Raw genomic sequence first — 11,030 nt, 5'->3', positions numbered from 1 at the left:
CGCAAGTTTTGCACCTCCTGCGGTTGCAGGGGAAGGTGCGGGGAGTGGAGGTTGGGTTGGTGGGGGGTGTGGATCTGACGAGGGAGTCACAGAGGGAGTGGTCTTTACGGAATGCTGATAGGGGAGGGGAGGAGAGGGAAATATATCCTTGGTGGTGGGGTCCGTTTGGAGGTGGCGGAAATGACGGCGGATGATACGCTGTACATGGAGATTGGTGGGGTGGTAGGTGAGGACCAGTGGGGTTCTGTCCTGGTGGCGGTTACCAGAAACATTCCATTTCTTTGCATACAGAGATAAGAATTTATCATTTGTATATACAGGTCTGTACGTTTATCAATCATATATCCATATATTTAGCTGAGACATCAGCAGAGCTCAAATGACTGCGTGGGCCCCCTGTTCTTCTTAGGCTGGCAGATGTTACACAGTGGTCTTTCCCCACCGCGCCTTGGCGGCAGTTGCCCCAAGCTTCAGTGCGTCCCTCAACACATAGTCCTGGACCTTGGAATGTGCCAGTCTGCAACACTCAGTCAGGGTGAACTCCTTCAGCTGGAAGATCAACAGGTTTCAGACCGCCCAGAGAGCATCCTTCACTGAGTTGATGATCCTCCAGACACAGTTGATGTTCGTCTCGGTGTGCGTCCCGGGGAACAGACCGTAGAGCACGGAGTAACGCATCACGGCGCTGCTCGGGACGAACCTTGACAAACACCACTGCATTCCTCTCCAGACTTCTTCTGCATAGACACATTCCAGAAGGAGGTGTGTGACAATCTCGTCCCCCCCGCAGCTGCTTAGAGGGCAGCATGCGGTGCGGCTGAGTGTCCGGGTGTGCATAAAGGATCTCACAGGCAGAGCCCTTCTCACCACCAGTCAAGCCATGTCTTGGTGCTTGTTGGAAAGTTCTGGCAATGAGGCATTCTGCCAAATGACTTTGACAGTCTGCTCAGGGAACCACCCGATAGGATCCGCCCTCTCCTTTTCCCGAAAGGGCTCAAGGACACTACGTGCTGACCACTTCCTGATGGACTTGTGGGCAAAGGTGTTTTTCTTCATAAACTTCTCCACGAAGGACAGGTGAAATGGAACAGTCCAACTACTCGGAGCGTTCCGCCGCAGCGAGGCTAGGCCCATCCTTAGCAACACCGGGGACAGGTAGAACCTCAGTACATAGTGACACTTGGTGTCTGCGAACCGGGGATCCACACACAGCAATGGCCATCAGGGTGAGGGTGGCATTGGGTGTGTTTTTTCCCCTGTTGCCCAGATCTTTATACATCGAGTCCCTTCGGACCCGGTCCATCTTTGATCTCTACATAAATTGGAAGATGGCCTGGGTGACTGCAGCTGCACAGGTTCTGGGAATAGGCCAGATCTGTGCCACGTATAACAGCAATGACAATACCTCACACCTGATGACCAGGTTTTTTCCCCGCGATGGAGAGCGACCGTAGCTTTTATCTGCCCAGTTTCTGCCTCACTTTGCTGATAGGTCCCTCCCCAAGACTTGGTGCACACCCCAGCACCCCCGAACCAAATACTCAGCATCTTCAGGTGGTTGGTCCTGATGGTGAAGGGGATTGAGGATTGGTTGGCCCAGTTCCCGAAGAGCATGGCCTCGCTCTTGCCTCGGTTTACCTTGGCCCCCTAGGCCCGTTTGAACTGGTCACATATGCACATGAGTCTGTGCACAGACAGCGGATCCGAGCAGAAAACGGCGACGTCATCCATGTACAGGGAGGCCTTAACCTGCAGGCCCCCACTGCCAGGAATAGTCACCCCTCTCAGGCTCACATCCTTCCTGATGGACTCGGCAAATGGCTCTATGCAGCACACAAACAAGGCAGGAGAGAGAGGGCAGCCCTGCCTGACTCCAGATCTGACTGAGAAGCTATCTGATTCCTACCCAATGATTGAGACTCCACTGACAATATTGGTGTAGAGCAGTCTGATCCAATTGCAGAGTGAATCACCGACCCCAGAGCAGACCTGACCCGGTTGGCGATTACCTTTGACAGAATTTTGAAATCCGCATTCAAGAGTGAGATTGGTCTCCAATTTCTGAGTTCCTCCCTCTCCCCCTTCCACTTGTAGATGAGGGTGATGATGCCTTTCCTCATGGATTCACTCATGGTACCTGCCTGAAGCATACTGACATACACCTCCAGGAGGTCCTGGCCAATCAAGTTCCACAGAGCAGAATAAAGCTCGACCGGTAAGCCATCGTTTCCGGGAGTTTTATTCTTTTCGAAGGACTCGAGGGCCTTGGTCAGCTCGTCCAGAGACAGCGGCTGGTCCAGCCTCTCCCGTGTTCTGTCATCTAAGACCTCCGTGATAGAGGACAGGAACGACTGGGAGGCTGTGCTGTCGGTCGGCTTCGCGTCATACAGACTAGCATAGAACGATTTGCTGATCCTCATGATGTCAGCCTGAGATGACGTTATCGAGCCATCTTCTTCCTTCAGGCTGCTGAGCACGGAGCTTTGTGCACCTTCTGGAAGAAACATGAGCACATCTCGTCCTGCTCCACTGAGCGGACCCTGGGCCGGAAGATTATCTTGGAGGCCTCCGAGGCAAAGAGCGAGGCTTGCTGGCCCTTCACCTCCTTTAGAACCTCCGTGACATCAACCCCATCGTCTGCAGCAGGAGCAGGTTCTGCATACTTTCCTGGAGCTGGGACAGTCTGTGGAATTCTTTACCTCAGAGTGCTGTGGATGCTTGGTCATTCAGTATATTCTGAGGCTGATATAAACATTTTTAATCAGGAAGAGAATCAGGGGTTATGGGTAAAAGGCTGAAAAGTGGAGTTCAGGATCATCAAATCAGACATAATCTCACTGAATGTTGGAGCAGAATCAAAAGAGCCAAATGGTCTCCTGCTGCTCTTGTGTCTCACGGCCTGGAGGCATTCCTCACTCAGTGCTGAACATTTTTAATGCTTTCTTTCTAAGGTGTAATCCACAACCTGCTTGTTTATACCTCTTCATTTACTATTTCAAGGCATAGAGTTAAAAACTTTATGAACAACACTGAAAAAATTCAAATAAGAAAGCATACAGGATTCTAGATGTCATAAATAGTGGGCATAGAGTACAAGATCAGGAACTTAAAATGAATTTACACAAGACTTTGGAGTATGATGTAAAGTTCTGAGAATGATCTGAATGCATTGGAGAGTGTGAAGAAGGTGCTTACAAGAATGGTTCCAACAGTGAGAGACTTCAGTCATGAGAAAAGATTGGAGAAAGTGCGATTGTTTTTCCTAGAGGGGGCTAAGAGGAGATTTGATATAAGTTATCACAAATCACGCGGGGTATGCACAAAATGAAGAGACACTTCTCACTCAATGGATCAAGAACAGACAGCACAATTTGTAAATGTTATGCAAAAATGTAAAACGCAAGGCAAGAAAATTATTTTCTCACAACAGCTGGAAGTGTGGTGGAGGCATTCAAGAGGGCATTGGATGATTATTTAAATTGAAACTATCTGCAGGACGATGAGGAGAATGCACCAAGTTTAAAATGCTCAGCCAGCCAGTGCAAACACAATGGGCCAAAAGGATCTCTTGCACTGTACCTATTCTATGATTTTGTGCTATTTCATTTCTATTTTCCTGACAGGATACCACCAAATTAAACATAGGCATTTTTACATGTCGGTAAGGTATGACAATACTGTGGGTACTGAATTCTTTTATTGCCATTTCATCAAGATATAGACAGGATTACGGCCAGAGAAGAGTAGCACTGCAAAACCCTCCAGACATTTTGAAGTCAATTCTGTCGAACCTCCTTCCAGAACAGGGTCAACAGCCTTTTAATCTGATGAGCCCAAAATAATAACTACTGGGTGCTGCAAGCGGAAAATACAGCATTTCAGAAACAACATCTTGGAAAATTGCCCCGAGTGCCTGGTTGAATACATAACTTACTTCCAATAATAAACAAAATATATGGATTAAATTTGTGAATCAATAACATTAGAAATTAAAATAAATCCAACTCTAAATCATGGCATTTTTGATTTCATTAATTACCACTGTCAATAAAGTCACTTGAAAACAAACTAAGTTATGATGCAAGGAATTAAGGCAGTTTTTGACACTCATGATTTGAATATAGTATCTATCATCACATTCAAAATAATTCATCTCAGTTATATTAGAAACAATACTGATTAATCACAAAACCATACTGCGAACCAAATGCATTATCTCTAATCATGATACAACTTACCCTCAAACTGGTTTACAGCATAGTAACTTTTTCATAAAATAATAACTTGCAATTGAAATTGCAGCTTAAGGATTCGTCTGTTAGTCCCTGCGAAAATAAACTGCATTTCTTGAATATGTTCTTCAAATTCACTTTTATGTTGACATAATTCAAATGGGAAAAACTAGCCTCAAATTGTATCTTCAAGAACTGTACATGACACTGGAGCCACAAACTTCAGATTCCTCCTTTAGAATGAAATCTAAATCATTGATTTGAACAATTATCGGAAGTAGTGACAGAACTGAAAGCACTTCCAGCACTTGAAAAACTTCTGTTTATTCCTGCTCTTTGCCCACGCCTTTCTAAACAATTTTTAATCTTGTTTCCAATCCTCTCATCCCCCTTCAATACTGTTTGGCAATCCATGCTTAGTACTTGAATAACTTTTGTTCTCAAACAATTGTGGAACCCATGTTCCCAGTTTTGACATGAACCTAAGGTAAACATCACAAAAAAAAGGCAAATTAAAATCCATCTGAATACAGTCAGACATTGATTTGGTATTTTGAGCTGTTTAACAAATGTGCACATCAACACACGAGAAACCAGAGAGACATAGGTTCAAAATCTGAAAATTTCACAATAGCTCCTCCTACAGCACCTTCCAAACCTGCGATATTCACCAATGAGAAGGATAAGGGCAGCAGAGGCATGGGAGCACCATCACTTCCAGGTTCTCCTCCTTGAAATGAAATTGATGATTCTTCACTATTGCTGGGTCAAAATCCTATTATTCTTTTCATCAGAGCACTGTCAGTGTAAAAATCCCCCAATGAAATACTACGATTTAGAATCCATGGGAATTAGGGATGGGCATAAAATGCTGGCCGAGCTGGTGATGCTCACTAACATTCAGTGTACAAATAGAAATTATCTGCAATGGTAATACAAGTGCACTAGTGTCCAACAGTTTACAATCAAACTAAAAGCACAAGAAAACTCTTCCTGGATAGTGTGAAAAGTAATTTCTTCTAGTCCCTTTCATAGATATTTATTTGTCAGTACATCCCAAAGTACTTCTTAGTCAATAAACTGTTTAGAAAGTACAAAGATTACGTTTCGACAGAAAATCTGGCAATCAATTTGCATATGTTAAGAGCCAAAAACAAAGTCCGATTTTTAATCATGTTGGTTGACGAATTAATATTGTTCAAGACACTGGGAGAACATTCCTTTCTTCAAATAATGTCAGAGATCTTTTTGATTGATCCAAAAGGTGAGATGGGGCATCAGAATAAGATCTCACCCAAAAGACAATATCACCAATGTCCTCATGCCATTATTCATACACTAACATGCCACCTGGGTCATGGACTCAAATCTCTCAATTCTAAGTTCAACAGTCAACCCAATGACACATAAGCAAAGCTTAGCCTAACATAATTTCATTTGGAATATTTCAACAAGAATGAGTTGAAAACTCAACTTCCCGGCAAAAAGGACCACGAATACATATTGAACATCTTTCAGGGGACATACCATCTAAAGCATAATTCAATTTCTGATTGCTGGGTTAGTCTTGAGGTCAACGAGGTAAAAACAATGACTGCAGATGCTGGAAACCAGATTCTGGATCAGTGGTGCTGGAAGAGCACAGCAATTCAGGCAGCATCAATTGCTGTGCTCTTCCAGCACCCATAGTCTTGAGATCAGACCAGCCAGTTGATCAGTTTCTGGTCACTGCATTGTTAGTGTGCCTGCCCCTCTGTAAACAATGACCAGGTCTCCAGCCTTTCACCTCAAGCCAATAGTCACCATTCTCAAAGGTCTGGTGTACCGAGTACAGCTCTTGGTCCTGTGAGGTTTCAGAAGCCTGATTGGTGTACAATTCAAGGATATGCTTGAGGGCAATGACAAGTACACAGTCGTACAGCAGCCACAAAAATAGGGATGTGCAAAGAGTGAATGATAAAAGATTCACTGGTTTACTGTAACAAACACCATGGGACACTCACTACCAATCAATAAAATAATCACAGTTTTCAGAATCATATTTCATGTCTTAAGATCATTCAATAACTCTTAACATACTGCAAATTCACATGCTAAGACTTGGCAGTGAGCATTGCAGACCACACTTCGTGGAAGAATATCAAGGCCAAGTCAGAATATTTCATGTGGAGCTGAAGAAGGCATTTGGTTACAAGTGGAAACTTTATTCGAGATTTTGAGGATGCAACTAGTGATATAGGTAAGTAGTGGATATCATATACCTGGATTTCCAAATGGCATTCAATAAAGTCTCACAAAAATAAAACAGGCAAGTTGAACTGGGACAAAAATATGATCATGGATAGATGACTGATTCATGGGCAAGTAGTGAATGGAGATGAACAATACACCTTCAGCATTGCACTGTATAAAGACAGCAATTTCAAGTTGCCAGGCTATGACTTGGGGAATGTTGCAGTAATCAACATTGCGGTCTCAGCTATTACAATCTATATTCATCATTCAGCTGAAGATACAAACAGTAAGGTATCTACGTTTGCTGATGACACTGAGCTAGTTGTAAATGTGAGCTCAAGGAGTTACAGAGCAGCTAGATAGATGTAGACAGGTTGCTCAATAACTGAATAAATTTGCAGTTAGGGTGTAATGTCAAGAAATGAAGCTTCTTCCTTTGGTCAACCAAATAAAAAACCAGAAATATTTTACAAAAACAAAGGGCAATAATGCTTGTAAGATAGTCTGATTTTTAATCATGTTGGTTGAGGAATTAATGTTGTTCAAGACACTGGGAGAATATTCCTTTCTTCAAATAATGTCAGATATCTTTTTGATTGATCCAAGAGGAGAGATGGGGCCTCAGAATAAAATCTCACCTAAAAGACAGTATCACCAATAATTCATGCACTAACATGTTACCCAGGTCATGGGCTCAAAAGACCTTCACGCAGAGATTTGAGCATGCTCTTTACAAGGAATGCACCAAGTGAGCATAAAAATACAGCAAGCAATGAGAAAGGCAAATGGTAACTTAGCCTTCTTTAAACGAAGACAGTGTACAGGAATAACAAAATCTTACTAGAATTGTAAAGTACTTTGCTGAAACACAACTGGGATGCAATGTAGTTTCCATTTCCATGTCTAAGGTTTGACTAAAGGCAGTCAAGTGAAGGTTAACTAGATTGATCCCTGGGATGACAGGCTGAATGACCTTCTGTGCCTTTGGAATTTCAAAGAATGAGAGGAGATCTCATCAAAACATACCAAGATCCAGAACAAGCTTGACAAGTTTGCCACAAAGGTTGTCTCCACCAACTGGAGAAGCTAAATCACCAAGGTAGATTCTTAAGATAAAAGGTGAGAATGAGTACTGCAGATGCTGGAGATTAGAGTCAAGAGTGTGGTGCTGGAAAAGCACAGGTCAGGCAGCATCCGAGGAGCAGGGAAAAAAAAAAATCGACATTTCAGGCAAAAGCCCTGATTCCTGATGCTTTCCAGCACCACACTCTTGACTCTTAAGATAAGGAGATAGTCATTTAAGATGGAGGTGAAAAACATTTTGACTCAAAGGCCTGTAAATCTTGGAATTGTGCCATTGAGATCTGTGGATGATCAAATGCTGACTACATGTCAGACTGGGATAGGCTAATTTTTGAACTGTCAGAGAACAAAGAAATCTGGTAACCAGGCAAAAAAGTGGAGTTGAAGCCTAATATCAGCCACAATTGTAATGAGTTGATTATTGTAATAAACAACATATGATCTTCTCCTGTTCTTATCTCCTGCAATCTTGTGGAGAGACAGATTTACTCTTCTGAAGAAAAGCTAGGGAAACAAATTACAATATCCCAACTGCCTAACAAGTTCAGGTAACCCTGCACATTATGTATTAAATCTGGAACCTGTTCAGAACACTTAAATGATGCCACTTCTTTTTTTCCAATTAAATTCACAACTAAATACACAAACATCAAAACAGGTACATTTGTAATCAGCCAGATCTGATAAAATTGGTTCTCATTCAACATCTTGGACACTACTAGTTAGAAACATGCAAAAACACAGATTGAAAAGTTTATTAACAGACATTCACTTACCACTAAATTAACTTCAGTATTTCCTGAAATATGTATTTTTTAAAGCATGAATGATATGAAATCAATAATTTGTTCTACTACTCTGCTCAACATAAATAATTTCCAGCCACAAGTTACAGCAAACGATACTAACAATTTCACTGTAAAAGCTTTGCAAAGTCATTTCACCCAACTTAAATCGAATGAGTGGATTACCTCTAGAAAAGGAAAAGTCAAATAAAAAAGGTAAATCTAGGGAAAAAATTAAATCTCAGAATCTTTGAAGGACAGGCGTGATCATGCTAACTTGAATGTCAGAAACATATTTTATAAACACAAACTTTACAGAAGAAATAAAAGCGGTGCGACCCTCGAAGTTAGGGGCAGGGACTTGAAACCAGAAATTTTAAACCTATACCCAGATTGGAAATCACCAATATTTTTCAGAGACCAGCATCAATCTGCGGACAACGACAGCGAAGGAAGACTAACTGCGCTCGGGCCCTCAGCCTGAGTCAGGCCCCTGACTATCAGCAGCACAGGGCTGGGATCACACGCAGCTCTGCGCGGGCCCCGACCTCATCCTGCAGCGTGTCCACAGCAATTAACCGGCACATCGTGCCCGCTGCCCGGCTTCCTGGTCACCAGCAGCTCCAGGCATCGCGGCCTGCGACCGGACGCGACTGAAACCCGGCCGCAGGAGCAGGAACTCACCGTCTGGGCATTTTGGAGCGCAGGGCGGCTGCCCCCAACTTAGTGCGAGGCAGGGCACCGCGCGACAGTCCGCTTCCAAACGACTAAACTTTACCGCCACAGAGACCTAACTTTCACTTTGCCATATAGTGCTATGCTGTGCTGTCCCACTGCAAGGAGACGGAGAGAGGCCGCGGCGCGCCGCCCACACACACACACACACACACCAGGATGGCACAGTGACACAGCTAGCGCCTCCCCCGGCCGGAGGACCGAAGCACAGCTCCCCAAGCACCCACTTGCACCAGGAAACAAGATCCACCAGAGACTGGCTGAAAGGCTGAGCTTGTGGTGTCCTCTGTTGATGAGCGACTCGGCTTATCTACCGCGAACGCCGGTTCACATCCTTCTCCTCACTCTCATCCAATATACCTTCCGCACACTCCTTTCCCTGGTAAAATCCCCGGTGTATGATGCGGTATTTGCTGCCCAAATATAATTAAATGAAATATTTTAGGTAAATGTCATTGACCCAGCAAACTTTCCACTACCATCTTCAAGGAGAGGGGTAGCAAATACATGGCAAGACCAACATCTGTACATGCCAGTCCTCAAACTGACTTGGAAATATTTTATTCTGCAATTGAGGCAAAATCCTGGAGCTCCATCGACCCAAATGGAATGCAGCTTCTCATCACCTTCTCACGAGTAGTGGGCTGTAAATGCAGGCGTATACATTATTTAAAATGCCACTGAATAGCAGCAAGGTTTTACCCAAAGAGGGGATACGTGCCTTCACAAACAAATAAGCATGATTTGATCTTACAAAACCTTTCTTTCTATGGGCTTTATTATCAATGCAGAGTGTCAATCCATGTAATATTTTGTAAATTCCACTTTCGAAGTAGAATCAATCTGACTCAAGACTGGGATCCAGACAAGCTCTGACCTCACATCTTTAATGCATTGTCTGAGCTGAGATGTCACCTCACGAGAAAGTTACTTCAAAGAAGTTCTGGGATTTACATATTAATGAACCAAAACCTGCAACGAATTCTAAAAGATGAAAGACTCAACAATCCAGGTTTGTTCAATATATCATTTCAGTTGTTTGACACTGTAATCTTTTGCTATAAATTTTGTGTCTAATGATCTTATACTCCACAACCATCTGATGAAGGAGCAGCACTCCTAAAGCTAGTGCTTCCAAATAAACCTTTTGGACTATAATGTAGTGTCGTATGACTTTTAACTTTGTCCTCCCCAGTCCAACATCAGCTCCTCCACATCATTATAAAATCATGAGGGGCATGGATAGGGTAAATAGACAAGATCTTTTTCCAGAGATGGGGGAGTCCAGAACTGGAGGGCAAAGGTTGAGATTGAGAGGGGAAAATTTATAAGGGTCCTAAGGGGCAACTTCTTCATGCAAAGAGTGGTACATGTATGGATTGAGCTGCCAGAGGAAGTTGTGGAGGCTGGTACAATTACAACATTTGAAAGGCATCTGGATGGATATACGAATAGGAAGGGTTTAGAGGGATATGGGCCAAGTGCTGGAAAATGGGATGAGATTATGTTAGGATATCTGGTCTGCATGGAAGAGTTGGACCAAAGGTTAGATTAGATTCCCTACAACGTGTAAATAGGCCCTTTGGCCCAACCAGTCCACACCGACCCTCCGAAGAGGAACCCACCCAGACCCATTTCCCTGTGACTAATGCACCTAACACCATGGATAATTTAGCATGGCCAATTCACCTAACCTGCACAACTTTGGACTGTGGGAGGAAACCAGAGCAAACCCACGTAGACACGGGGAGAATGTGTAAACTCCACACAGTCACCCAAAGCTGGAATCAAATCTGGGACCCTGATGCTGTGAGGCAGCAGTGCTAAATACTGAGCCACCATGCCACCCAAAAGGGTCTGTTTCCGTGCTGTATATCTCTATGATTCTAAGTCCATATCTTTGTGCTCTTGTTTAAGTGAATAGATCTCTTTGTACAGTTGGTTCAATGTCCTCTCACGG

At 43.5% G+C, this 11,030-nt stretch overlaps 1 protein-coding gene across 1 annotated transcript in view; it reads right to left on the bottom strand.

The window, feature by feature from the left end:
- The window catches only part of cwc22 (CWC22 spliceosome associated protein homolog), a 113,292-nt gene extending 104,022 nt beyond the window's left edge, over nt 1-9,270 (bottom strand). Inside the window, exon 1 of the mRNA XM_043693495.1 lies at nt 9,020-9,270. Coding sequence (XP_043549430.1) covers nt 9,020-9,030 — 11 coding nt within the window. The 5' untranslated portion in view covers nt 9,031-9,270. The remainder of the gene's footprint in view (nt 1-9,019) is intronic.
- Nucleotides 9,271-11,030: the final 1,760 nt, after the last annotated feature.

Source organism: Chiloscyllium plagiosum, chromosome 7 (genome assembly GCF_004010195.1).
Source record: "Chiloscyllium plagiosum isolate BGI_BamShark_2017 chromosome 7, ASM401019v2, whole genome shotgun sequence".
In the NCBI taxonomy this organism is placed as follows: Eukaryota; Metazoa; Chordata; class Chondrichthyes; order Orectolobiformes; family Hemiscylliidae; genus Chiloscyllium; species Chiloscyllium plagiosum.
The sequence above is the reverse complement of the archived record's forward strand: the minus strand, read 5'-3'. Positions and strand labels throughout refer to the sequence as shown.